General features: G+C 48.3%; 7 protein-coding genes across 7 annotated transcripts; 5 read left to right on the plus strand and 2 right to left on the minus strand.

Moving 5' to 3' along the window:
* Positions 1–1,555: 1,555 nt before the first annotated feature.
* ONS95_008687 (uncharacterized protein) lies at positions 1,556–3,630 on the plus strand (the record flags this gene model as incomplete). Its single annotated transcript, XM_058502230.1, has 4 exons — positions 1,556–1,634; positions 1,710–1,851; positions 1,907–2,201; positions 2,251–3,630. The coding sequence occupies 4 exons, from the start codon at positions 1,556–1,558 to the stop codon at positions 3,628–3,630; spliced, it is 1,896 nt and encodes a 631-aa protein (XP_058361157.1).
* Positions 3,631–5,737: 2,107 nt separating this feature from the next.
* ONS95_008688 (uncharacterized protein) lies at positions 5,738–10,135 on the plus strand (the record flags this gene model as incomplete). The annotated part of the gene is made up of 5 exons (XM_058502231.1): positions 5,738–6,070; positions 6,116–7,782; positions 7,838–9,307; positions 9,355–9,797; positions 9,885–10,135. The coding sequence occupies 5 exons, from the start codon at positions 5,738–5,740 to the stop codon at positions 10,133–10,135; spliced, it is 4,164 nt and encodes a 1,387-aa protein (XP_058361158.1).
* A 370-nt stretch (positions 10,136–10,505) lies between these two features.
* On the plus strand, positions 10,506–10,923 carry ONS95_008689 (uncharacterized protein; the record flags this gene model as incomplete). The annotated part of the gene is made up of 2 exons (XM_058502232.1): positions 10,506–10,564; positions 10,614–10,923. The coding sequence occupies 2 exons, from the start codon at positions 10,506–10,508 to the stop codon at positions 10,921–10,923; spliced, it is 369 nt and encodes a 122-aa protein (XP_058361159.1).
* Positions 10,924–11,950: 1,027 nt separating this feature from the next.
* Positions 11,951–12,777, minus strand: ONS95_008690 (uncharacterized protein). Its single transcript, XM_058502233.1, has 2 exons — positions 12,395–12,777; positions 11,951–12,342 (listed from the first exon to the last, which is right to left on the minus strand). The coding sequence occupies exons 1-2, from the start codon at positions 12,570–12,572 to the stop codon at positions 12,047–12,049; spliced, it is 474 nt and encodes a 157-aa protein (XP_058361160.1). The 5' UTR covers positions 12,573–12,777; the 3' UTR covers positions 11,951–12,046.
* A 4,223-nt stretch (positions 12,778–17,000) lies between these two features.
* ONS95_008691 (uncharacterized protein) lies at positions 17,001–17,357 on the plus strand (the record flags this gene model as incomplete). The annotated part of the gene is made up of 1 exon (XM_058502234.1): positions 17,001–17,357. The coding sequence occupies one exon, from the start codon at positions 17,001–17,003 to the stop codon at positions 17,355–17,357; it is 357 nt and encodes a 118-aa protein (XP_058361161.1).
* Positions 17,358–18,572: 1,215 nt separating this feature from the next.
* On the plus strand, positions 18,573–21,020 carry MEP5_3 (Fungalysin/Thermolysin Extracellular metalloproteinase 5). The gene is made up of 3 exons (XM_058502235.1): positions 18,573–19,088; positions 19,138–19,529; positions 19,584–21,020. The coding sequence occupies exons 1-3, from the start codon at positions 18,732–18,734 to the stop codon at positions 20,953–20,955; spliced, it is 2,121 nt and encodes a 706-aa protein (XP_058361162.1). The 5' UTR covers positions 18,573–18,731; the 3' UTR covers positions 20,956–21,020.
* An 89-nt stretch (positions 21,021–21,109) lies between these two features.
* On the minus strand, positions 21,110–25,679 carry ONS95_008693 (uncharacterized protein; the record flags this gene model as incomplete). The annotated part of the gene is made up of 5 exons (XM_058502236.1): positions 21,110–22,606; positions 22,658–23,196; positions 23,272–23,974; positions 24,184–25,006; positions 25,171–25,679. 5 exons carry the CDS (start codon positions 25,677–25,679, stop codon positions 21,656–21,658), a joined length of 3,525 nt encoding a protein of 1,174 aa, XP_058361163.1. The 3' UTR covers positions 21,110–21,655.
* Between the last annotated feature and the right edge of the window lie 1,490 nt (positions 25,680–27,169).

Here is a 27,169-nt window from a genome sequence, read left to right on the forward strand (position 1 = left end):
CGATTACTGGCCCGACGGAAAAGACATGGACTCGATGATCAGTCTTGGAGAAGAAATTGGCATTGAAAGAAGACCTCTTGAGAGATCTCGTGGTTCCTTGGATGGATGTTGGCATCGAAACAAGACCTCTTGCCTCTGCGAGCCCAAGACAAATCGAATCGATAGGCAATGCAGGCCTTCTTCATCCCTCCCGCCCATCATGCACAGATACGTACAGTACATGAAAAAATGAACAAAAAGGAAGGAAATCAGACCTTCTGGAAGCCCTCACAGTCTCACAGCTCAAAGCCAGAAGTCTGGCAAAGCAGCAAGTTACGGCGTCACCATCATACACGTGGGCGCGGACTCTCGAGGATCTTACAACCGCCAAGCAGCGAGTGAGTGATCCTACCTGTGCTTGCCAGATTATTGGGCGCGTTAATCTGAAGAAGCTCAGCCGGCCGAGTGGCGAGGCAGTTCGATATTCGACTCTCCTGACACACTCCTGCGCCTGAAGCAGCGGATTAATAATTCGCCAGTCAGTAAGTACAGTATTTGCAAGTGCTTTCCCATTTTTTCCACACTTGCACGCACTACTACTGGGGTCCAGGGTCCCTAAGGGGAAAGTCCTGGAGGCCTCGGTCGGAAAAGAAACGTCTAGGGCGGGGCTCCCGGCGAAATTGGCCAGGGTCCTGGCAAGTTTCTTAAAGTACTCGGAGTCGCAGTACGAGTAGGTACGGAGGCTCGAGGCTCGGGAGGTACTCTGGCAGCGGAGCGATGGGGGTGGTTTGGTGGTGTCCGCTGGATCTCGGACTCTGGGAGGGTTCAGGGCGTCTAGGGTGGTCGATTCGATTGGGTCTGCCTGCTACTGTACTGTAGTGGTGGATCCAGTGCGCGATGGGGGTCCCCTAGGGGGGCGAGGGAGGGGGTTATCGAGGGTATTATTACAGTATTAGCCCCGTCCCTGGCTGACTTCCAAGCCTTGGCGAGTCGCTCCTCGGACATGGGTGCGATGACATTCCAGCGATTCCACCAGCTCCCCGTCGCGCCCATCCACCACTCACAACATGGACATGTGCTGTCGTGCCCTGTCGTGCCCTGTCGTGCCCTGTCGTGCCCTGTCGTGCCCAGCCTTGCCCAGCCTCGCCCAGCCTTGGCCAGTCTTCAGTTTGACTTCTTCTCTGCCCATAGTGCCTTGGTATCCACGCCACATCCCGCAATCTGGCCCTCCCTCAGTGCGAGAGTTCTCTGGAAAGCAACCCACGTGGGTGCGTGCTCTGCTCTGTGTCGTCGAGGGGAGAAGCGAGAGAAACATTGATTTTCCACGCCTTCAGGTAGACCGACCGTAGACCCAGGGAAAAAGAGTGCGGCGAGCTGCGCTGCATGAAAAACCATGCGCGAGTAGTGCTGCACTCTATCTACCTACCTTCCTACCTACCTACCTACCTTCCTAGGTATATATGAGCCATGGCCGCTCTCTTGTCATTTTCTTCTACCCAGTCTTCTGGAAAACCACACCGACAAGGGCAAGCTCATCCCAGGTTATTCAGCCAGAACTCCACGATAAGCCGCCAAAATGGTGATGTCCGATTACACTTATGTTTTTGCCATTGGCACAATGTTTGCGCTGCTCGAAGCGTATAACAATGGTGCAAGTACGTCTTGCCCTCTATTATCTATTTATTGCATGCACGAGACTGAACAATAATGCTGACTTGCGGCCTGAACAGATGATGTGGCCAACGCCTGGGCTACCTCAGTCTCCTCCCGATCCGTCACATACCGACAAGCTATGTTCCTGTGTTTGATCTTCGAAATGACTGGTGCTCTTGCCGTCGGTGCCCGAACTGCTTCTACGATTAAGAACGGAATGTTAGTACCACTGGACGACGGGCTGGATGATCTCGGCTAACAGTATCAACAACAGTATCCCAATCAAGGCTTTCAACGGCGACGCTGATGTCCAACTTCTCGCTTTTGCTTGCGCCTCTGCTGGTGCCGCTATCTGGGTTATGTGGTGTACTCGCAACTCTGCACACGTTTCTTCGACTTACTCTTTGGTCTCATCCATTGCCGGTGTTGGTGTCGCAGCTGTTGGCGCGAAGAATGTAGAGTGGGGCTGGAGCAAGGGATCTGGTCTTGGTGCCATTTTCGCCGGTTTGGTCATGGCTCCTTTCATCGCTGGAGCATTCGGTGCCATTATCTTTTCGCTCATCAAGTTTGTAAGTGATCTTTCCGGTCTCATCTGATACATTTGCTGATTTTCTATAGACTGTCCACAAGCGAACTGACCCCGTGAAATGGGCCGTTTTCACCTCCCCATTCTTCTTCCTCATTGCCGGAACCATTTGCACGCTCTCCATCGTCTACAAGGGTTCCCCAAAGCTCGGTCTTGACAAGAAGCCTGCGTGGTTCATCGCATCAGTCACTCTCGGTGTTGGTTTCGGACTCTTCATTCTTTCCGGACTCTTCTTCGTCCCATACGTCTTCTGCAAGGTCATCAAGAAGGATTACACCCTCAAGATCACCGATATCTGGCAGGGACCCGCTCTCTTCACCCGTGTTCCTCCCTCCGACGCCGCTGAGGCTCGCGTACCAAACTACAACGTTATCCAACACGATGACGAGGAGGACACTGGTGAGCTCGCCGCACCCGGCACTCTCCCAACCAAGAACGTCGACATCGATGCCATTGAGAAGTCTCCCGCTGGAAGCGACAAGGACCTTGCTGTCTCCGACAACGAGAAGTCCCACCACCAGACTCAACCTATCTCTGCCCATGCCGCCGGTAACACCAACCTCGAGAATGCCATCGCCGGTGACAACCCCAAGCTCCAATACCAACTCCTGCTCCGCCGCGCCGAGGAGAAGCACCACTCACAGCTAAGACAAAGCCGCGGACCTCTCGGATGGGCCATGCGAACACTTTACACCCACCGCAGCGGCGCTGGTGAGATCTACGAACTCCACAACTTGAAGAAGCTTATGATGCGTCTCCCCGCCTACGTCGTCGTCGCAGGCCTCTACGGTTTCTACTACGACATCCATCGCGCTCAAGTCGGTATCCTCGGTACCCCCGAAGGCCGCAGAATGGCCGGTGTCTACGACCACGCCACCAAGTACCGCAACGAAGTCGAATACCTTTACTCCTTCGTCCAGATCATCACCGCCTGTACCGCCTCTTTCGCCCACGGTGCTAACGATGTCGGTAACGCTGTCGGTGTCTGGGCAGGTATGTACGGTGCCTGGACGACTGGCAAGACTGTCGCGTCAAAGGCTGACGTTCCGCTTTGGCAAATCGCTGTCATGGCTCTCACCATCTGTTTCGGATTCATCACTTATGGTTACAACATCATGAAGGTGATGGGTAACAAGATCACCTACCACTCCCCATCAAGAGGATCCAGTATGGAGATGGGTGCTGCTATCACAATTCTGATCTTCTCTCAGTACAAGCTGCCAGTGTCCACGAGTATGTGTATCACAGGTGCTACTGTTGGTGTTGGTCTCTGCAACGGCACCTACAAGGCTGTTAACTGGCAGCGAGTCGGACTTCTGTTTTTCTCATGGGTCATGACCATCCCTATTGCGGGTCTCATTGGAGGTTGCTTGATGGCTTTGGCCGTCAATGCGCCGCATTACGGAAATTAAACGGTCCTGTTTGGCCTTTCGCCTGGTTGCTGATGTGCTGACGTGTTGTTCGAAAAGAAGTTGTGGGTTTTTGCTCACTCGCTTGTTTACTTTGTCTGGGGTTGGGTTGGCTGCGGGTTAGATGATGATACACCTTTTCGTTTTGTTGTCTTGTACGATTGACATAGCATAGCCAAACATAATTCACTCATTCCTCGACCTTGTATTCGTATATGATTCAGGGTCGAGCTACTGAATATTCCTGCTATAATTTTGCCGTGATTTGTACAGCTTGCGCAGTGACTTATTTCCTTTCATACACCAGACTTTATACTCGGTCGACTTCTCCTTGCTACTGATTTACTTACTTCCTCCTTTGAATCCTTCCTAGGAACGATTTTTTCCTGCACTAGAAGTGAATTGTATATAACATCCTGCGAGGCCTTACTAATGATCTCGCCCTTCGCAAAAGTAAGGTCTCTCTCTTTCTTCAACACTTGACCAATCGTGCACACTTATCAGTGCACATCCACCGAATAACCCCTTCCAGGTCCGACACTGGACTATAATCCCAGATTTCAGTCCCATTGCCATCATAATACCAGTCAAACAAATAAATACATTGATCGTCTTTGTCCAAAATCGAACATAAAAGCCCGTCTGGCGGAAATAAAAGAAGACCCATTATTTCCTTGAAAACCCTCAGATTTCTAATTCAAAAATGGGGATTCCTCCGTCTTGAAACGTATAATTAAATACGCAAAGCACATTTACCAGCCATAGGCCACAGCTTTCCTCTTACTTCGGTGCGAGGCGACTTTGTTCGGACGATGTTGGAGATGTTGGAGGGTGGGACTTTGAGATTTTTGAAGGGAGGAAACGAAGGCTGGGGGTATATGTGCAGGAGTAAAATCCGGTTTGAGAAAGAAAAGAATAATCGAATTATGAATATAATCCGACTGCTCAAAAAACAACACCTCAACTTAATTGAGATTTTATAAAATACAACGACAGCGAGAATAAACCTGAATTTGAAGCTTTTCAGATTCCAGGCTAGAAGTACAATATTTTGCTGGATCCTAAACTTTTGAAATGTGAATGCAAATACCACAATGGAGACTGGACAGGACATGTCCTTGGATCGCCTCGCCGAATTGCAGAGGAAGAGCTTCTCCGCAGGGTAGCAGGAGTCGGTTCTTCGTATTCTCTATACTCGGCGGAAAATTGGACTGGGAGAGGAGAAGCTGGGCATGTTTACTACTAGTGAAGCTATATCGTCTCTTGTTACGTTGGGGTTGACTAAGAATACTGAATAATGAGAACAGTTCTGAAGGAAGTGAGGCTCACGAACGACTGGGCCGGTGAAGGGTTTTGGCCAAGCGTAATTGGGGTTCGTGTCGAGTATCATAGTATCTAGCCCAAGTGTTGAGAGCGCTAGAAAAAAAAATATGTAGAGGCAGATGTCGAAGGACTGTCAGCTCGGTACACAACCTAGGTCAGTCAGTGCTGTTGGGGCTTCTTCCATACGGCTTGCATTTTTCATTTGAAGTCGTCGTTGAAGATGAACTTGCTCTATTTGACAACCTCCAGTAAGTATTTGGAGGCTGTTGCACATGAATGGCACACAGCTTCATTGAGCTAGGTATTGTGATCTAGCTTTATAATAAAAGCTGGGATGCATATGAGCATGGAAAATACAGGTGACAGCTGAAAGGTATCCATGGCGTTCGCCCCTTCTGCAAGAATAAGCACTTGGTAGACAGGAGAAGGACCAAAAAAACTGACGACTGGCTGTCCATAGTGTATAGTGGAAAAAGAATGGTGAATATTAATGAATCTGTGCCTAGGTAAAGAATAAGATGAGTTGAGGTACTATCTTCCGTGGGATATTGAAGTCTAAATAAAGTTCGTCCAGTCAGCTCCACAATTTGCCGAATGACGCACCCACCTCAAAGCCCACAGGACAGCGATCTTTTTTGGTGGACGGGCACGATTCTAGGCACGATTCCAGCCTCGTCTCGAATCTCTGGAGCTATTTTTTCTCACTAGCCAGATCATATCACGACATGCTAATTCCACGATAAATATCATATCTACATGGAGTACCGACATACAGTTTGCACTGTCAATGAAGATGGTCAAGAAGGGACAGGCAAAGGGTCCGAAACCAGGTAGCGGGGGAGGGGCCAGCAAGAAAACATCACCAGCAACGACAACCGGCGATGACAGCTTCATTGTTTTCTCGAACTCTGACAAAGAGCCAAAGCCGAGGAAACCTCCTGCCGGACCGTCTGCGACAGGCGCGCCGGCTCAGAATGGCCCTGCGCTGGCAGGAGAGGCGCCACAAAGACCGGACGTGAAGAAAATAATTGGCGGGGCGTCATGGACGGGGAAATTGCCTGTTAATATGTTATCTGAGCATTGCCAGAAGCAGAAATGGGAGAAGCCTGAATATACCATGGTAATGAAGCCCTGACCATGCCTATATCACTGCTAATGCGAACAGTCTAAAACTCCAGAAGGTTATTCGTCAATGGTTATCCTGAAATGGAAGAACCAGAAAACCCATGAACTCGTGCAACTTCAGCCCTTCAAACTCCCACCTAGCCACAAACACCTCGCTGCGAAACCTACTGCGCTCGAAGCACGACATTTTGCTGCGACGTACGGCCTCTTTCGAGTCTGCAGCATGCGCAATATACATATGATGTTGCCTCCGGACTATCGAGACTTGTGGAAAGGAGAATTTGAGGTCTTGAAGAAAGAGGATGTTAAGGAGGGCCGTGGGTGGATGTACGAAGCAGATCCATTTGCCGCTCTGCGAGAGCGAGAAGATGCCAAAATTCTGAACGAGAAGAAGCGCGCAGAACGAGAGAAGGCCAAAGAGAAAGCTCTGAACACACCGGGAGGACCTGGCGGCTCGAATTTGGCTCTGCGGAGCAACGGTGGTGGCGGGACCGGTGTTGGAGCCCACAATATCCACAGAGGGTGGGTACGAGTTCCCAAGATTGAGATGGGCAAAAGAACACGAACGAATGTTGAGAATCTGATAAGGAGATACGCCATTTGGAATCCGCATGATGTCAAAATGTCGCAGTTCCAGAAACATTCCATTGTCAATGAATTCAAGAACCTCGAATTTCGGCAAAGCCATATTGAGGAGGCAGTTGAAGAATGCAAGGATAGAGAAGAAACGCTCGAATGGCTGCTAATTCATGTCCCTGAGGATGACTTACCTCGATGGGCTCTGCCAGAAGGCTATGTTGCTGGAATCAGTATGGCTAGTAGCGATCTCAAGAGAGAGGGTGCTATCAAGCGTCTATCTGAGGCCGGGTATGCTCTTGATCTGTGCAAGCAGATGTTCGATGCGAACGGAGATGAAGGAAAGGCAGCGGAAGCCTTGCAGCAAATTCTTGTTTCTAGTGGACAGGACACTGAAAAGCCTCAAGATGAGGATTCTTGGGATTCGGAAGAGTCTAAAGAAGCATCCGAGGCTATATGGGAAGAAGAAATGACGAGTCTCCAGTCTGTCTTTGGCGACAAATATTCCCGACAGTCCAAGGATGTGTGCAGAGTTGAGTTCAAGCCTGCCAACAGGGGCCGAAATACCGAAGTACAACCTGTCATTCAGATTAGACGAACGCCAGAGTATCCGCAGAAGCCTCCTGTTATAGCTGTTTACGCCGCCTTGCCAGCTTACATCCGCTTGAGCATCATGAAACAAGCTTTGAATCATGTGGAGGACAACCTACTGGGCGAACAAATGTGTTTCTTCCTTATTGATTGGGCAGAACAACATCTTTACGGCATTGTTGAACGTCCCGGAAGACTAAGAGAAGTTTCTGCTGCTGCTTCTACAGTAAGTGAGGTAAGGCCGGTACATAGGAAGCGACAGACAATCACAAGGCATCCAAGGCCGATTGACTGGGTTTCAAATTCGAGGAGCAAAGATGACTGGATCAGACGGCAGACAGATCCTAAATTACAGTCGAGAATCCAGCAAAGAAAGACTCTGCCTGCGTGGGAGATGAGAGAAATTATAATTGATACCGTCAACTCCCATCAAGTCACAATCATTTCCGGCGAGACTGGTTCTGGAAAGTCTACACAGTCGGCACAGTTCATTCTGGACGACCTGTATCAAAACTCGTTGGGTGACTCTGTTAAAATCATGTTAGTAACTCCTTTCCAAATTGGTGACCTTCTGGCCTTCCTCTAAGAATCCTAGCTGTACACAACCTCGTCGTATTTCCGCCCTTGGTCTTGCCGATCGAGTCAGTGAAGAACGATGCTCGTCTATCGGGCAAGAAATTGGTTATATCATCCGTGGGGAGTCCAAGACATCACATAACACGAAAATCACTTTCGTTACGACCGGCGTGCTTCTCAGAAGACTTCAGACTTCCGGAGGTAGCAGCGAAGACGTTGTGGCCAGTTTGGCCGATGTCAGTCATGTGATTATTGATGAAGTTCACGAGCGCAGTCTCGATACAGATTTTCTACTAGTCCTCTTGAGAGACGTGCTCAAGAAACGCAAGGATCTCAAGCTGATTCTGATGAGTGCAACGCTAGATGCCGGAGTCTTTGAGGACTACTTCAAGAGTAATGGCAGGGTTGGCCGGGTGGAGATCAGTGGTCGTACATATCCTGTCGAGGATTATTACCTCGATGATGTTATCCAGATGACAGGCTTCAATTCAGGTCGCGGTGGACGGAGAGACGAGGATGATGCAGACACTGCTGGATTGGATTCTGATGTTGCGGCCGCGATACAGAGCATTGGAATGAGAATCAATTACGATTTGATCACGCAGACTGTCAAGGAAATCGATGCCGAGTTATCACATCTGAAACAGGATGGTGGTATCTTGATATTCCTGCCTGGTGTCGTCGAAATCAGCAGAACCATGGATGCTCTGCGGTCAGTTCAAAACTTGCATGTTTTACCACTGCATGCATCTCTTCAGTCTTCAGAGCAGCGGCGCGTGTTTCCTCACGCACCATATGGCAAGCGAAAGGTTGTCGTCGCCACGAACGTAGCTGAGACCTCTATCACGATTGACGACATCGTAGCTGTCATCGACTCTGGCCGAGTGAAAGAAACAAGCTACGATCCCCAGAACAATATGCGGAAGCTCGAGGAAGTCTGGGCATCACGCGCAGCATGCAAACAGAGACGTGGCCGAGCAGGTCGTGTCCAAGCTGGAAAGTGTTACAAGCTCTACACTCGCAATGCTGAGATGTCAAAAATGATGGAGCGGCCCAAACCTGAAATCAGGAGGGTCCCTCTGGAGCAGCTGTGTCTCTCTGTTCGCGCGATGGGTATTAAGGAAGTTGCAGCGTTCTTGGCCAGTGCTCTCACACCACCCGAAAGCTTGGCTGTGGATGGTGCGATGGACTTGCTTGGAAGAATGGGAGCTCTTGATGGAGATGATTTGACTGCTCTTGGTCGACATCTTTCAATGATACCAGCTGATCTCCGGTGTGGTAAGCTCATGGTTTACGGTGCTATGTTTGGCTGTCTCGATTCTTGCGTGACGATTGCCGCGATTCTGACAGTGAAATCTCCCTTCGTCTCTCCACAAGACAAGCGAGAAGAAGCCAAGTCAGCAAGAGCGAAGTTCGCGAAGAACCAGGGCGATTTGATCGGAGACTTGAAGGCTTTCGAGCAGTGGGACGAGATGGTCAGCAATAGAGGGTAAGTTGGACAATACGGACTGAGTATACGCATGCTAACAACACCAGCATCCGGCAAGGCGAAATCCGCAATTGGTGCTCAGACAACTACCTCTCGTACCAAACCCTTAACGACATCTCCTCAAACCGCACCCAATATCTGACATCCCTCCGCGAACTATCTTTCATCCCCTCTTCCCCCGCGGCGCTCTTGGCCCTCAACAAACACAGCTCCAGCACATCTCTCCTGCGTTCTCTATGCGCAGGTGCTTTCAACCCACAATTAGCACGCATCGATTTCCCCGACAAGAAATTCGCACCTTCTGTCTCTGGTGCTGTCGAGCTTGATCCTGAAGCTAAGACCATCAAGTACTTCAATCAGGAAAATGGTCGTGTGTTCGTGCACCCTAGTTCTACGATCTTCGATGCTCAGGGGTTTCCTGGGAATAGTGTATATATGAGTTATTTCAACAAGATGGCAACGAGTAAGGTTTTCATTCGAGACCTCACACGTACGTAATACCTCTCATCTCCCTACCCTCCTCTCCATTTCTTCTCTCTGCAAATTTGAATATAAATTCCAATTTAACAATAATCAGCATTCAATGCCTACACCGCACTTCTCTTCTCAGGACCCATCAACCTCGACACTCTCGGCCGCGGGCTCATCGTCGACGGCTGGCTGCGTCTCAGGGGCTGGGCTCGCATCGGCGTTTTGGTTAGTAGACTTAGAGGTATGCTTGATGACGTACTAGCGAGGAAGATTGATGAGCCTGAAATGAATTTGGCGGGGAACGAGGTTGTGGAGGCGGTCATGCATTTGGTGGAGTTGGACGGGTTGGATCAGTAGGATCACTCTGGCCGGGCGTCTGGTAATTGGATATATCGTGCTCGTAGATTCAGTGATATCTGTTTGGATTTATAGCTTGGAGAACAGCTTATAGAGGCGATAATTTTCAAACCAGATGGCGTTTTTCGAACGCTTTACAAACGCCTTTGGTGGCTGTGGTTATCAACGTCCTAGCTAGTCAGCCTCGTTTTTCGCGCTACGCCCTCTGTCTCCCTCGTGATGCAGCTACAAGCTGCAGCCACTGCCAGGGCCAATCATAGGGCATCACGACGACAATCTCAACCTTCATCCAAATACCAACTCGTTTTGAGGGCGGTGCTGAGGGCGATGCTGAGGCGAAGCAAATACTGGAACAGAATGCGTACTCGATATGGGCATGCCTATAAGAATGGTCCTCCCTTCTTTTGTTGCTCTCAGCAACGACAAGATGTGAGTTTTTTTTTTTTTTTGTTTTTTTTTTGTTTACTGACAGTCACAGGTCATTTACCACAGCACATAAAACAGGGGCGAGCCTTACCGGAGAATTTACTTCTACTTCCAGTAACCACAATAATCCAGCAGGCGGCCATGAAATTTACGTCTTGCCTGATAGCCTTCGGATCTACAGTACTCCCACCAGTAACAGCGTCTTCGACAACAGCCTGGACTTGCCAGTAGCCCAGGAGAATTTCGCTCCCAATCATGTCCTGACCCATACCCATTCCTTTCTCGCCGGCTCAAAAGGACTGGGATATGTCGCCGACTTCGACAACTTCAACGCTGATTTTGAATACATATTACCTGCCTAATACCTCTTTATTCAACCATTTCAATGATGCCGTCGCCACTGGAACTGAAACTTCTTTGGATCTATTCCGTACTACACCCAACACTGGTTGGTTTCCACCACTCTATGACCCTGGTTACAACTCAAGCCAAGCTCTTATGACCCCTGCTACAACTTCAGGTGTTTCACAAATGTGCACACGGTGTGGCCAGTACGATTCCACACCAAGTCTCGATGGCGTCACCTTCCCAGCACCATCAGTTCCGATAATGGCACCCCTATCTGGTACCGTATTGGATGCTCAATCCATGAGTGACATACATTTAATTGAGCGAGCTCGCCCAAACAGCCCAGTCCTCATGAACAGCAATGCCAGCCTCGACGTACCTCTTGAATCTCTAAGTAGCCGTGGCTCCCCAGACATTGCTATTAGTCGGTCGTCACCACCATTGATGCGTAATGTTTGAGTTCCATGCACCTTTCAGGGCTGCAAACAGACCTTCAAGCGCAATTCTGATCGCCATCGTCACGAGAATAGCGTTCATTGGAATGTGCCTGGGAGCTATCTATGTCCTGTTGAAGGGTGTGCTAAGAGTCTTGGGAAGGGATACAAGAGGGCTGATAAGGTCACTGAGCATCTGTGGAAAAAGTATGCTGACCTTGGCTATACCAAGGCTTGAGTACTGGCTCAGCTGAATAACCCATTTTGATAACAATGAGTTGAGTGGTGTTGGATGGTTGATAAGACAACTGGAGGTCCTGGCATGAATTTGTTTGGTTTTTTGGTGCTTGATCTGATGAATTGTTGTGCTACTTAACGGTCATTTTGCTTAATGACCTGCCCTGAAAGAATCAGAATTGTATTTCACATTCGTGCATTTTTCGGTTTGGTAGAGCATAAGTGGCTTCAAGTAATTTGACGTTGATAGACTATTCTATCGGTCCTCTGATCAACCCCTTTGGAGACCTAGGAATTAAGCATACACAGCACCTCCGTCCCATTTAAACGTAGCACGCCCCTCAATAACTACGAGTTTCATTCCATAGCTCTGACGCTATTAAGTGTACCCCACTACCCCCAAAGCCTGCCTCCCCTTGATTTCACACACCCCACCGCATCGCACAAATTCACCTACTCCTTCACCCTAACCAACCCAGCAATCCTTATCCCAACTTCTAAACCGAAACCTCTTATCATCAACCTGCCTTGTATCCTCCACCGTAACATCATAGAACAAACACATCGTATACCGACTCTCAAACAAGATACTCTTACACTGGCCACGACCCACTTTGGCGTCACCGACATCTGCGCGGCATTGCTCTACACAGACAAGTACATTGGAGCCGACTTGTTGGTGGACTAGTGCGGTGGCGTTTCCTGGACCAGGTTTCAGATCGGAGTTGGGGATCGAGCAGAGAGGGTAGCCGTATGGGTAGACTAGTGGGACGTGTTAGCTTGTGAGGAGGGGATAGAGAGAGAGGGGAAGTACTTGGAGAAGATGTTGCGGATGCAGAGGAAGTGGTTGAAGTTGGTGATCTTCCTTTCTTGGTCTTTGTCATCATGATTGTGGATGGGGTGAAATTCAATACAGATTTGTCTCTTGTGACAAGCTCGCCATGAGCAGCGAGAACGACTGCGGCGCTGAAGAGGAGAGCGCTGAGCTTCATATCGGAACTCTCGGCCCTTTATTTCCTTGACAGAGACGAACAATGATCAAGATGTATATCTGCTGATGATGATAATTTTGGTGATATAGACTTGCGTTCTTAAGCTGTTCAAAGAGTGAAAAGAAATCGGAAGCTTCAGTGCAAATTCTTTGATCCGAACGTTGATACTAAGGTAGGCGCGGGAGTCTTGTTGCGGAGGATGCTCTTTCCCCACTCAGGTCAAATCATCATGACTTAGTTTGAGAGACAATTGAAGCTAGCTCAATATCCAATCGAATCATATGTCAGCTCACTCATCGCTTCTTTCTCGCAGTAGCGTCAAAACAATGTCTGCGAACAACCCAGTTTTGCCGGGTGGGTCCCGAAAATTGCAGGCGCTTTGGGTGGTGGTGGCTCTATGTGATAAACCATTTATATTGGCAATTCATACTCAATCTATTACCACGTAGCAATGATTATATGGCATTGCTTCTTCGTACTTTCTTGTACTCCAAAGAGGTCGCTTGCACAACCATTGTTTACTTTCTGTGGTGCTAAATTCACGAAGCGAAGGTGGACGGACTTACCCCGCACTGCGTGAAGATTTCAGCACGGGTTTGAGACGCAGCACGCCAAGTAAATAAATTCAGCCGTTCAAGGAATGGAGGATCCGATCCCATCCTCAAGCCATATGGTCGGCCGCATGCATCTACTCTTTTCGACATCAAGTTAATGCATTGTTCCGCGACCGAAGCGCGTTGGATCATCGCACGGGGGGCCTAAGGTAGAGGCTAGGAGGAAGCTGAAGAGTGGAAGACGAGTCGCTGAACCAATCGTGGGTATGGACGAGTGAAGATATCGCGTCGAACTGCCCAGGGACGAGTCAAGACTCGCAGCATGACGGCTTAAACCGGGACGAAGGAGAGATAATGGAGTAGATGGACACATACACGGATCTTTGCCATCTGTACGTTCCTCTTGGTATCCACGACTCTGTTCGAGCCGGAGCTGACTCCAAGCAGGAGCAGTATACACATCAGATCATTCGGCCGACGGCGACCATACCCAATTCCACTCTTCTTATACTAAGGCCTCCTGACCAATCTAAAGCCATTCCCTTTGCCCGGTTTTAAGAGGTAGGGACACCTACTTTGTGGAAAATACAGAAGAAACAACACGATAATGATACGAAGCCTCCTTTGTGAGGAAGGAAGGACAATATTTGAAACACGCGCAAGCTCTTGTCGAATTCTTGAGGAAAACATTAACATTATTATTGGAGACGCATATTATTGTTCTGGGCTCGGAAGAGAATCCCCAGTACGGACGGGAGGAGGAAAAGCTCCTTCTTGAGCTGCCCGATGTGGGCGCCGGTATAAGAAGGAGCTTTAAATAGGATCTGGCGGGAGCTTTCTGCTTTTTTGACTTCGGGCTTCTTTTGGAACCACATTTGTTTCGTGTATTGTCTTGCGCGGTCGCTGGACTGAAAGACTACTTTAGGGATGTCCTTTGGGAACGGAAAGCTCGAATCTGCATGAGATCTCGGGCGGCTCTCTCGGATGACGGCTGGATAATTTGGTCAGCTGTCTTCCGAACGAATCTCTCGGGATGTCATGAATTTCAATCTTTCCAAGGGCCAAGGGCGAGGGGGCAGTAGTTGTGCTGGCTGGAAAGCGAGAAGACGATTAGTAGAGCCTATCAGCCTAGGCTTGTCTCCCAGCTGTACCATATTGGGGAGGATTAAAAAGAAATCCAATGCTGAGATAGAGATGGAGCAAGAGCAAAAGCATGCATACTTGTCTATCTTTCGGCTCGAGCTCTGGCGTGATATGAAAGCTTGTACCAATGCATTACACAGTCCTTTGTGTACATGCCCATACATAGTGCAATATGAAGTGTCGAGGGACATGTCTCTGCTCATTTTGTGTAAATTCTAGGCAGGCAATCCCGAGAAGTTCCAGTCTCCCTAGCCTCTTGACAGTAAGCGACTTGGCAAGGAAGCGGAATTTCGGTTGTAAACAAAGAAACTCACATCTACCTACGTGGGCAGTCTATGTATGAAATAAGCCATGTCCAATGGACGAGCTGAGGTAAGTCTAGAATAATTTTCATGAATCATAAGACATCTGAAAGGCTTTCTGATTGTGGTTAGCAACCATGTCAAAGTGTTGTTGGCGAAATTAGCGATGAGAGCCGGCTTTCACATGTTCGCACCACCACGAATTATTACTAGTGGAGCATCTTCTTTCTATATTTCTGGCAAAATAAGACATCTTACATCTTTCCTCGCTTTATTTTCAATGCGAAACCTCTCAAAAGCAAAAACTTATGACCACCATTGTTTCGAACATCTCAGACGCCGCTCAATTCAATGTACCCATTTTAAGCGAAGCAAATCGAGGCAAGCAACCTGTAACACACGTGTAGGAGTCAACTCGCCCATGGAAAGCAATGTCATACTCGATTCAGAGATTCAGGAAATCTTGGGTATGAACGATGCTGACGCGCCAAGCAATTTCCTAAGAATGAATTTTTCTAACATGGGCCAGCCTGCTCCTGTTGAAGATGAAAAATACTGGGGCTTGGTGAATGAAAGCCTCCAGCACACAGAGTATAACACGCCCTGTTAGTTCTCTATAGTGAACATCACAGACTCTCTCCGATCGGTGAACGTGCTTGGTGGAACTAATAAATCGCAGCCGAAGGCCTGCTACTGTAAGTGCACGGGCTCCCAACTCCTTAGCTGTGGGCATCGATCCTGAGCATGCAAAAGACTCCTACTATATCAATCAAGAGGAAGTGGGCCATATTCAAGGAGAATGCGACAGCTGTATTGCGGATCACAACAAAGCATATACAGGCGGATAAATGGTCTTCTAGGTGTTCCAAGAGACTCGGCTGAAACCATGAAACAGAGGGGGTCTAAGCGTAGAGAGGATAACTTGCACCTCTTTCCCTTACTCTCTTCCTTTCTCACATGCGTTCGCTCTCAGTAAAGCTTTGATTTCGAATTCGATAACTTATTCCTTCTATTGTTTCTATTGAGTTAAGTATTAATCGACTTGTTTGATTAAGCACGCAATTCTACTGATCTCTTAGGTCCGAATCAGGCCATATCGCCTTATACCTTACCCCTATTCACGAACCTCTCTCAATTTACGTCAGGAAAGCAAGGACTATCTCTCAGCGTGGTTTCCTACCTTATATAGGAGGTTTCCTACGTCGGTAACACGAATGCGAGAGTGAAAGGAGGTTACGGATATATCGAAAGGCCTTTGTGCCGTGGAAGTTACTATGGATATCAGTTGGAGGCTATACACCCTCGGGAAATCCCTTTGCTACGTAACACCCTTAGATTAGGCCGCTGCTGTGTTTTTGGGGGTTCCTTCGTGCCTTTGGCTTGTCGTTCCGTGTTTTGGGTGGTTTATAGCCCTCGAGCTCGCCCCCTCACTGTCGAGAGCTGAAGGCACTAGTTCCTGCTAAACACATCTTGCTTACCTTTAACTGAAGTGAGACGAACGCACGATTAGATGAAACAGAGGGGGTCTAAGCGTAGAGAGGATAACTTGCACCTCTTTCCCTTACTCTCTTCCTTTCCTACATGTGTTCGCTCTCAGTAAAGCTTTAATTTCCCTACCTACCGTCCCTTTAGGTTTCTGTATATAAAAGTGATCAAAGAATCTACTCTAGTGTCTTTAGTCCTCTTTAGTGCAGGGATAGGGTGGTTTGTAGCGCTCGAGCTCGCCCCCTCACTGTCGAGAGCTGAAGGCACTAGTTCCTGCTAAACACATCTTGCTTGCCTTTTATTGAAGTGAGACGAACGCACGATTAGATGTACGGAATTTTGTGTCTCTATAAGAGCCTCTACCACGCCCGGTACGGAGTCGCCCTTATAGCTGCATTTGATTGAATTGGGCGACAATGAAATGGCCCAGAAAGTAAAGAACAGGATTTTAGCCGACAGAAGTCTTTTCGTCGATTTACAATAAAGCCTTGATTTCGAATCAGATCATTTTGCAAGAGTTTTCAAAGGTAATATGCTCGGCAACAGCCAAACGTGTCCAACAACCCCCTTATCCATCAGTTCGCCCTGTCCTGTAGACTAAATACCTTGCAAATGGTCACAGTGATCCGCAACTACGCACGGGTTGGTAGAATTAAAGACGACAATCTACACACCTATCTAAGTACAGGTGGTCCATCCGCGTGTTTGTGTTGCCCCGAACGGGGCCCATTAGAACCGCCCGATTTATTCGAATTTGAGGATGCTCAGGCTGACCATTCTATTAAAAAGCCGCGACACAACCGATGGCACCCCATCAAAGACGGCGTCTTCGGTCGCATCCTAGGAAAGCGAAACATAGCCTAAGCACTCGCCGACATCCTGGAAAAGGACCTGCTCTATCTCCCCAAGATCTTCACCGGGTGCATGAAGAAAGAGAAGCCGAAATGCTTGGGCTGATTATTAGGAAATTGATAGAGCGATGGTACTGGACGGACGTTTTCTGGGGTGGGAATAGAGATATCGTCCTGGTGGAGAACTTGGCCGAGACTAATACGACGAAGGATAGGAAGAGAAATAAGCGGGAGATTGGGAAGATTTTTCAGTGGTTGGGAAGGGGTGTTGTTCGGCAGGATGAAAGGAGAGAGGAAGAGATGGTGGAGATGCAGAGGAAGTTTGAGGAGCAGCAGGAGGAGGGAGGCAAGAAGGAGGGAGAGAGTAAAACGGAGGAAAACGAGACAGAAGGGGAGGAAGGAGACGAGACTGGAGAAGTTGAGACCGAGGAAGATAGGATCGAAGGCTGAGTGCTCCGAATCCTATAGAAGACAGTAGAATGCTTCAACTGTTTCCTTTCTTCAGCAGGGAGACAATTTGGCTACCGTGGTGTGTCGAGATACTAAGGTAGCAAAATCAGATTTGAGATTCCAGGCTTAACACTTGATTGTTTACAGTACCCCTGCCGGGTTTATTTTGGCGAGCGGGCAGAACCGAAACCTAACCATATCAGTTGAAAATGTGCTTAACTAAGTAACTTCGAATTATTCTCAACACGAGAATATGAGAGAAATTTCTCGAAAGGCTCGCTACATGTATCCTGCCCTGAAAAAGCTGCGTTGTGGTATGACAAGATCTATGTAGAAAGCCAACAGCAGCCTTCGTCAACGTTGTCAGCAAAGCCTCGTCGGAAAGTTTCCCTGAGGACTCTGAAATCCTCATCTCCAGCTCAGCTCCCCTCCCTTCCGAAGCCGTTAAGATACTTAAGTGACTGCCAAGGTTCTAGTTCACGTAATGAACATCCAGTCGTAACACCTGCCGAGCTAGTGCATGCGAAACCAAATACTCTGTATCTCTAGGATAACTACACAGGTTCATGACGGATTGATTTCTCAAGGAAGATCTTATTCCCTAAGTCTTCGAAAAATGGGAGGGCCAACAGTATGTGCCCCATGGGAGCGCTTATACGGTACTTACCTGCCTAAAGAAGGAGCTGCCGAGACATCAAAAGCTTGGCCATCATCCTCCGCTGCAACTTAGCACGCACGATTGCGACTATTGGACTTGGTACTGCAGCTGACTGAGGGGTATTTTTGTTATCTGCCCGTCGCCGGAACTTTCACAGTTGCCTCAATTGGCCCTCCTCTTGGCGATTCAGGGGTAAGAGCCACGATCGTCTTCGGATAATAGTCTAGCTTCTCGCTTGAGGATGAACGATTACAGGCAGTGGGATGATTATCACGCTAATTCAGGACGATCGACAAGGGGTGATTGCAGATGGTCCTGGAGAAAAGCTCCTTTTGAATGATTCATAGAGGAGGGCTACGATGAATGGAGCAGGTAGTAAACAAGTTATTGTTAAAATGCTTGGCAAGGCTCTGAAGGTCGAATTTGTCATGTCTGTCAATTTGTAGACACTATCAGATGAGCATTATACGTCTTGGCTGCTGCACAGCCGACCTTCATGAGGAAGCTGACAGGCGGAACAGACTTGGAATGGATGCTGAGATGCTCCGGCTGCTTGGTGCAGCTATTCACAGCTCCAGAATATCCGTGTCGAGGCCGAAAAGAAGATTATTGTTAATTTTATCTTTTGTATAAGAAGGAAGCGATGAGACCTCTTTCTGTTTGAAGTAGTCGTTAAGTTTTGTCTATCTGCAACTGAAAGCCGTGCAGCTACCACGATGCGTCTTATTTCTCAGACCGCCATTGCGACCTTGCTCGCTGCCAATGTTCTTGGACATTCGCACATATCTTCTCCCAGAAGTCTCCAAAAGAGAACTGTAGACCTCACATCCTACAAGCTGGGAGTTGGCGCTTCGTACATCAATAACGTTGTGATCGAAGAACAGCAACCCGCTTTCCGAGCTTTCACCAAGCCCACATACGTTGATACTGCTACAACCCTGGTCAAGTCGAAGTTCCCCAACGCTGAGTTCCGCGTGGTCAGCAACTATGTATCCGGAAACGGAGTCGGACATGTTACCTTCAAGCAGACTGTTCACGGGATCGATATTGACACCGCTGATGCCAATGTTAATGTAAGTGTCATCAGCGAAGCCACCATTCTATGCCTTCTAATTCGATCAGGTTGCCAAAGACGGGTCGGTTTTCTCATACGGAAGCTCTTTCTTCACTGGAACTCTTCCGGCCGAAAGCCCATTGACCAAGCGAGACCAAGTTGATCCCGTTCTGGCTCTCCGCGCAGCTTCAAACGCCCTTCAGCTAGATGTGGCTGCTGAGAGTGCTCAGGCAGTCCCTGAAGCCGAGGTCGAGAAATATACCATAACAGGTTCTTCTGGAGCACTGTCGGACCCCAAGGCTAACCTTGTCTACTTTCAAACTGGAGACACCTTGAAACTTTCATGGAGAGTGGAAACCGACATTGGTGATAACTGGTTGCTGTCTTACGTTGATGCAGTCACTCCTGAAAGAGTTCTTGGCGTTGTTGACTACGTATCTGATGCGACCTACACTGTCTAGTAAATTCACTTTTCTGAGGGTTTCTTTGAAGAATATGCTGATTCGTGTAACAGCCCCTGGGAGATCAATGACCCCGGCCATGGAGGTCGAACTATTGAGACTGACCCCTGGGATTTGAAGGCCTCTGAGTTCACATGGCACGGAACGGGTTTCACCACCTTCAACACCACCCGTGGCAATAATGGAAATGCCCAAGCAAACTGGGAGGGCGATTCTGCTTTCATCAATGATTACAGACCTTACGAGCAAGATCTAGCTTTCGAGTACGACTTGGATCTCAACGGAGTGGATCCTAAGACATACGCCAATGCATCTGTCACGCAGCTGTTCTACACATCTAACCTGTACCATGACTTGCTCTATGTCCTTGGTTTCAACGAAGTTGCAGGAAATTTCCAAGCCAACAACAACGGGAAGGGTGGTCTCGGAGGTGATCCAGTCACTTTGAATGCCCAAGACGGCAGCGGAGTAAACAACGCTAATTTCGCGACTCCAATCGATGGACTGGTGCCAAGAATGAGAATGTATATCTGGAACTACACCTTGCCAGTTCGCGATTGCAGTTTCGATGCAAACGTCGTCATTCACGAGTACACTCACGGTCTATCTAACCGTCTCACTGGCGGAGCTTTGAACGGTGGGTGCTTAGGTACCACCGAGGGCGGTGGGATGGGTGAGGGATGGAGTGATTTCATGGCCATCGCTATTCACATGAAGACCTCTGATACGCGAGACACCGACTATCCCATGGGTGACTGGGTTCGTGGCCGTCCGTTTGGAATCCGAACATATCTGTACTCAACCAGCAAGGAGACCAACCCCATGGTGTACTCTACCGCCTACAACAGCACCCTCGTCCACTTCATCGGCACCATCTGGGCTACCATGCTCTACGAGGTCATGTGGAATTTGATCGACGAGTACGGCATCACAGACGACAGACAACCAAAGTTCATAAACGGCGTTCCAACCGATGGTCGCTTCCTCACCATGCAACTTGTCGTCGATGGCATGAAGCTTCAGCCATGCCGCCCCAACTTCATCAACGCCCGTGACGCCATCCTAGATGCCGACAAGGCTCTTACTGGAGGCAAGAACCAATGTCTCATCTGGAAGGCCTTCGCCAAGCGTGGTCTCGGCGCTGATGCTAAGCGCTCTGCTGACCCTACCGACCACTTGTCTCGAGTGGACAGCTACAACTTGCCGAATGGTGTTTGTGGCTGCACTGCTGATAACTGCCTCCGCGCGCTGCGTGCCACGAGCCCTGCTGGGAGATTGGCTGAGTCCCAGGCTTTCTGCAAGGACTTCACGAAGACCGTCATCACTGACGTTAGGGTTGTGAAGCCATACCTGACTTCGAACTGTGCGGGCAATGTTGTGTCAAGAGTCAGCTCTGCTTGTGGATGTATCCCTAGTGACAATTAGACGTAGATAGAGAGCAGAAGGACATAGAAATAATAATCATTGAAAAGTGTAATGTTCAAAATGAGCTGATTAACGACACTTTTTATTACCTTCTTGTGTGAACGTTCGTCTTCGTTTGATTCCATTTTTTTTGGTCTGCTACTGAGCAGAGCTACTGTATGTCAATTGAATGAAACTCAAGGATACCAGAATTTCCCTGTTTTGCGCACCAAATCACGAGCAGGTACAAGGCCAGAAAGAATTGTTTCCCATAGGAACTGCGATCAGGCATGATATAAAAATTGAAGAATGAGCTGGGCTCAAGAAAGACTTTTATTCCGCTCCATGGTTCTGCCCTATGGATCATAAACCTCTCAATATGCCGAAGCGGGAGATCTAGCAGCCAAATTTCTGCCGTGGAATATGTATGGCCAGGAAATCCCGATATGCCTCTTTGATGCTCGACATGGGCTTGACGCTTTGATTCCTGTGAAACATTGGAAGAGTGGGAACGGCCAGAAATGAGGTTTCATACAGCCTGAATAGCGCTCCAAACGATCTGAGAGTGTGCAGTCCATAATTAGAGATGATTGTACGATGCACGACTTTGGAACTCCAGTAGTTGGAATTCACTGAGAACATACCTCATTGGTTCGTATTATTTCTGATCATTTTGATAAGTCTGCCTGGACAGACATGCGAAGACCACGTAATCATATGTTCACGCACCAGTCAAGTCAATGGTGTCTCCTTCAGTCCCATTGATCCGACATCTCTTGGGGCAGCGGGATGTCGAAGTAGTTGGGTCAATATCTTCATCATCGTCGTCTCTCTCTCGTTTCGGTCTGATTGGGTCATCACTATTACCTCGCTCGCTCTTGGGCCTGACCGAGGACAGGCGAAGATCACGCCTTCTGGCAGTTTCAGCAGCAAGTCGAAGTTGAGTATCGTATGCATCCTCTGCGTCGCGTAGCCGACGCTCTAGATCGATGATTTTGTTTTTCAGATTTAGTCTTTGAGTGCGGAGCTGAGTATTGGCGGATTCTAGATGCTGAAATCTGGAGAGAGAGAAATCGACATTCTCCCCATCATCCGGCTCGCCTTGTTGCAGGTTCGAAATCTTGGTAGTCAGCTCATCGATCTCCTCTTGTTGAGTCTGCAGCTTCAAATTTGATATCCGGAGATCCTCATCAAGTTTCTTGATGTTGGCATTGCCTTCATCGATCTGGCGAATTTGTGCCAAACACCGCACGGTTGCAGTCTCGAGCTGCGCAGCCAAGCTCTCATTGTCTGAACTTGCTTGAAGTAATGCGTCACTCTTGATTCGAAGTTTCTCTTTTAGGTTTTGGCTTTTTTCGCGATTCTCAGCAACAGCTCTATCTTGCTCAACACGCTGCTGCTCGCTGGCACGAAGACTTTCTCGAGTGTGCTGGAGAAGCTGGTCTTTGGCTTCCAACTGAAGCTGAGTCTGCGAGATCTCTTCCTCCATGTTGCTCTTGTGTTGCTGTTGGCTGGCTAGTGCATCCTTCTGCAATTGGAGTTGCGATCTCAAACCCTTGGCTTCTTGCTGCTTTTCTGTACATTGTGTAAGCAAAAAGTTGCATTCTGATTTGAGAGTTGCTAAGTGCTGATCCTTTTCTTCGATATCTGCTTCGAGTGAACGAATTTTGGCCTGATATCTTTTAGCAGAACGTTGCAACAAGCATTTACGGAAGGGACTTACGCTGAGCTGCTCCATCTCTCCATTTGGGCGGTTTAATGATCGGGCCCGTGGAGATTCAGTGAGAGGAGCAACGGGTGTGACAGAGCGATGCAATGGTCTCGGAGACAACCCGCTATTATTTACCAAGTTGCGATGTGATGGACATGGCGATGGAGAGTGGCAGTGCATCGCATCTATAGACGACTCATCATCATCACTTACACCATAAAGGTCTCCCATGCCAGAGACTGTAAAATCATCTTTTGTATCAACACTGGCCCGGGTCGGAGTTCTTCTCCGAGCTGCGCAAACAATTCTCGTTCTTGATTCATTGACAGGGACCTGAATCGTCTGTGGCTTCAAGCTTCTGGGAGGGAGCCCGAAGAATGCTTGAAAATCGTTTCGGGCGATCATGGGGAAGTATGCTTCATCCAGATTTAATCTGCTAAAGGTTGCCCCAAAGTCCTTTTGAGACACCACCTTTTCAGGACAGCCACATGGACTGCAGGTATCATTGGTAGAGCTATTGGATCCAACTGATATTTGATGATCGAATCGGTCTGGTTATTTGTGACAATTAGTCCATACACAATTTTTAAGCTGATAGTAGTATGGGTGAGACAGGCAATGCTTACCTGACAAAAGAAGATCATCTCTCCTACCAGAGCAGGTGCTCTCTCGATGAAGGGTGATTCTGCATGTGGGATCTAAGCCGTACAATCTGGATAGCACGTCTCCATCCAAGTCCGTCCATGACACCACAATGGTCTCAGAGGATGTGTCGTGAATTGTAGATGTAACCATGATTGGCATCTGACGAAGGTTCTCACATAATCTTTGGTAAAGAGAGCTATCAGACTCCGGAGATTCGATCTCCTTCATCTCGTCGTGTCTCTTCAACTCATCCAGTACGAGCTTGTATAGATCAGTGACGATATGGTCACACGAGAAGTGATCGGCATCAGAATACTGTCTACACGCTTGCCGCGAAAGCCGACATGGTGCAAGTCGATGACCTTTGTGAAAGTCCAACCACTTGTCATTGATCTGTAGATCGCATCCACCCAGAAGCAAGTCAAGGTTAGCTTTGACTCCTGACTTGAAGATCAAGTTTAGGTTTTTGGTTCTTGAATCTAACGCAAGAGCAGCTCTCAGCGCTCGTTCCACGCCCAGTGAGTACGTTGTTGTCGGGCAGTGTGTTCGAGTAGCTTGGTCCAGCAGGTGACATTGCTGCTCTCTCGGAGTTCGTACGAGCCCATACTTCCGGAGTGGGTCCCAGACCAGGGAGTCTAACTGTTCAGGCCTCTTTTTCAAGCTACTTCTGATAATTTCGACGTCCTGCAGAGATGTCAGCACAAGTTGATGGCCCATAAATGAGAAGATAGGAATAAACTTCCCCTATCACCATTCTTGCTGTCATGATAAAAACAATCCCTCGCAACATCTAATTTCAACAAATATTGCCATATGGTTTCCGCAGTTTCCTTGGATATATAATCCGCGACTCCGTGGACGTCGGCGAATTTATTCTCTCGGAGCATTCCTACCCACTCTTTCTCGACGTGCCTTTCCAAATGAATGGCTTCTGCCCAGATCCCTGCAAGGATTCTTGCCTCCTCTGCTGGATTGATGAGTCTTTCTCGGTCGCGGTTGATGTTTCCTTCCAAAAGGTTGTAGCCGAACCTGAATGGTTTCCCAGATGACTTCCCCTCCAGTAGGAATCCCTTGAGAAATATCCTGTTTCCATAACTGGGATCCAGAATGAGGCTACCATATTTGGTCTGGATCAATTTTGAAGGGCGATTCAGGTCGATGCAGACTTTTATCCAAGTCTCAAAGTCCTCCCTCTCAATTTTGAATCCATGCCCACGAATTCTGCCGATTCGGACTGTCACATCTTCCCAGATGTTGTTCTTTAGCCCCCTGGGCTTTCCTTGGGCCATTCTTTTGTCGTGTGCATCTATCTGTTTCTGAAGGGTGGTAATTTTCATGTCGCTCAGGAAACAGTAAAGCATGCTTTCATCTCTACCTCCGAACTTCATTGTCCAACGAAATTTGGAGGCTTCGTACTGAACTCTATATCCACATCGAACCATGACAAGTGAGGCAACCTTGAATCCTTCACCATGTGTGCCAGCTGCTTCACGATTGTTCTGCTTGGTGGTTTCTCCGATGTTAAGCGCCCGCCTGCTCAATTGTGCACCGAAATTGGTAAACTCTAGAACGCCATTTTTGAATTGAATGAAGCCAAGCAGTTTATCAGTGGTAGGATGGCGTGCCTCGACGATGTAAATATCTTTTTCGAAGCCTTTCACGATAGGTTCGAAGTCTTTCTGCCGCAAACCATTGGTTTCAACGATAGCATCTTTCCTGGAGCGAAGAGCTGTCAGCACTCAATTGAATAATTGGCTATACTAAGTCCCGTAGGGTATTCTAGCCTTACATGGAGAGTGTTGCGTATGGATTCCGTAACTCCAACCATCAGAGAAACTCCAGAATACACAGTATGCGTGATTCATGAACCTGAAACTTACCAGTTTTGATAAAATTCTCGAATGGCGTGAACAGGCTTCCAGCTTGGCACATAGATCCTCGTGAGTCCAAGAGGTTGTCTACCGCGTCGAAGAACATTATGATCATCATAGTCCAGATCGAACTGGCCCTCATCATCCCAGTTCTCATCTTCGGAGTCAGAGTCGAATGGATTCATCTCTTCGTTGGCGGGTGTGAGTCGAAAGCAGATTATGTTGGAGGCAAGGCTTAAGATCTGAAATGAAGCGTATGGAGATAAGGCTGTAAATTCACCCGATGCTTGCGCAAACACATCTCTCTCCGTAGTAGTGAAATATAATGTGATGAGATGACAGCCAGCGGCAAGTGTATCTTGATTTTGGTCGCTGCCTGAGTGTGAATTGAAAGGATGTGCGGGCAGAGTTGGATGTTGGATGTAGAACTGGTGTATCCGCCAAGCTGCAGGGATAAGGCAAAGCAGGAGTTGGCTGGTTGTGTTGGGTTGGCAACCTGCAGGCGTCAAGGATTTCATCCTTGTCAATCCTACCTAAATTTCATTATCACCTACCCCAAATATAACATGGGCTGGATCTGCAGACTCTGCCTTCGAACTGGAAGACTAGCTTTGCACCATTATTGATACCAACGATGTATCGGTGAGAACAGCCTCTCATTTACCTCGCAGCCAGCGCACGTTCACGACCTGTTCAATGGCAATTTTCAACTGCGCTTCTCTCCCAGCTTCTCTCCATATTCCATCGATCATGCTTGCCTGCCAATTAAATAACAATGCCTGTTCGTCCTTGCACTGGACTCATGCGAATTGCCGTCAGTATCGCCTCTTTCTGAGAAATATCTACGATTTAGTCATCATCACCTGTGGCAGAGCGGCGACTTTGGCTTTCTCCCACACATAACCAGATCCACTCGCTCGAGAGGTGGAACTTGCAAGTTTCCATGCCATTTCGTCGGAGCCGTATGCACTCTCCGTAAAGTATTGGTACATGGCGATGGAACTGTGGTCACTGGTCATCCTTTATTTTCCCAAACCATAAATCCCCTCCACTCCCAAAATGCCAACTGCAGGCTCATTGCCCGCGTTAGTGGACATTGAAATGCTACAGTAGCACCACAACTATGACCAATCACAGTATAGTTACTAGTTATCGTTGAAGGAATCTTATGGCGGCGAATCGTCAAGATGAGCTACATGCTTAACATTGCGTGCGACATTATCTGATTCAGCAAACTCGACAATTGGAGGTGGTGGACTGGGTGTCGAGAGCCTGTAATTGATGGAAGCATAACCGATCAATCGGCAATGCGAGAATTCAAGCTCAGTATAGAAACAAGAAATTGGACTCTTCGGGGAAAAGAGGGGGCTGTGGTCATAGGTCGCCACCATGCCCCTACGCGGATGTAACTTCTGAGATTTAGGTCAGTATATTCCGTAGCAGGAATCTCTTGCCGGGCATGCATGATCAAATACTTCCCGTATGAGGTAGATGGTGTTGCCGACGTTCATGTTTTAAAATGTATGAGCTTCAGGCGCGGGACAACTTGTGATATATTGGTGCACTTCATCCGTACAGGCTTGGCCTCCGAATCGTATTGACTGGGCCGTTGTTCAGTGAATATAAAGCTGGTGGGATACTGTGAACGATGAAGGAATGTGTGATGATCATGATCATGACGCGATCGAGGTTATGACTTGGCCATCAAGCAAGGGCCCCTGTTTGAGTGGATAACTACAGTATGGTAAGAGCGACCTAAGGTACACCTGCAACGATGTCCGCTAAGCTTTCGGAATCCATAGAGTTACTACATTGATCTGAAGGTGCTTACTTGTCCTGGCTGCGACGAAGAACTGAACACACCCAGTGAGAGCACGTGATTTAGCGATCCTACCTATCTTACCTAAGGTGAGGTACCTAGGCAAGGTACCTTAGGTACTTGGGCAGTTCAGTTCAACGCGTCAATCCTATGACATGCTTCTGCCGCAGCTCAGTGTGATACTGAATG

This window comes from Cadophora gregata, assembly GCF_030347475.1.
Source record: "Cadophora gregata isolate MNR1 chromosome Unknown scaffold_3, whole genome shotgun sequence".
NCBI lineage: Eukaryota > Fungi > Ascomycota > Leotiomycetes > Helotiales > Ploettnerulaceae > Cadophora > Cadophora gregata.

What these genes read in the sequence shown, in the direction of transcription:
- ONS95_008690 (XM_058502233.1), bottom strand. Translation starts at nt 12,572, where the DNA reads ATGAAGCTCAGCGCTCTCCTCTTCAGCGCCGCAGTCGTTCTCGCTGCT. An exon ending in ATCCGCAACATCTTCTCCAA is followed by an intron (nt 12,343 to 12,394) that starts GTACTTCCCCTC and finishes ACGTCCCACTAG; the next exon opens with TCTACCCATACGGCTACCCT.
- MEP5_3 (XM_058502235.1), top strand. Translation starts at nt 18,732, where the DNA reads ATGCGTCTTATTTCTCAGACCGCCATTGCGACCTTGCTCGCTGCCAAT. An exon ending in CCGCTGATGCCAATGTTAAT is followed by an intron (nt 19,089 to 19,137) that starts GTAAGTGTCATC and finishes TAATTCGATCAG; the next exon opens with GTTGCCAAAGACGGGTCGGT. An exon ending in GATGCGACCTACACTGTCTA is followed by an intron (nt 19,530 to 19,583) that starts GTAAATTCACTT and finishes TTCGTGTAACAG; the next exon opens with CCCCTGGGAGATCAATGACC.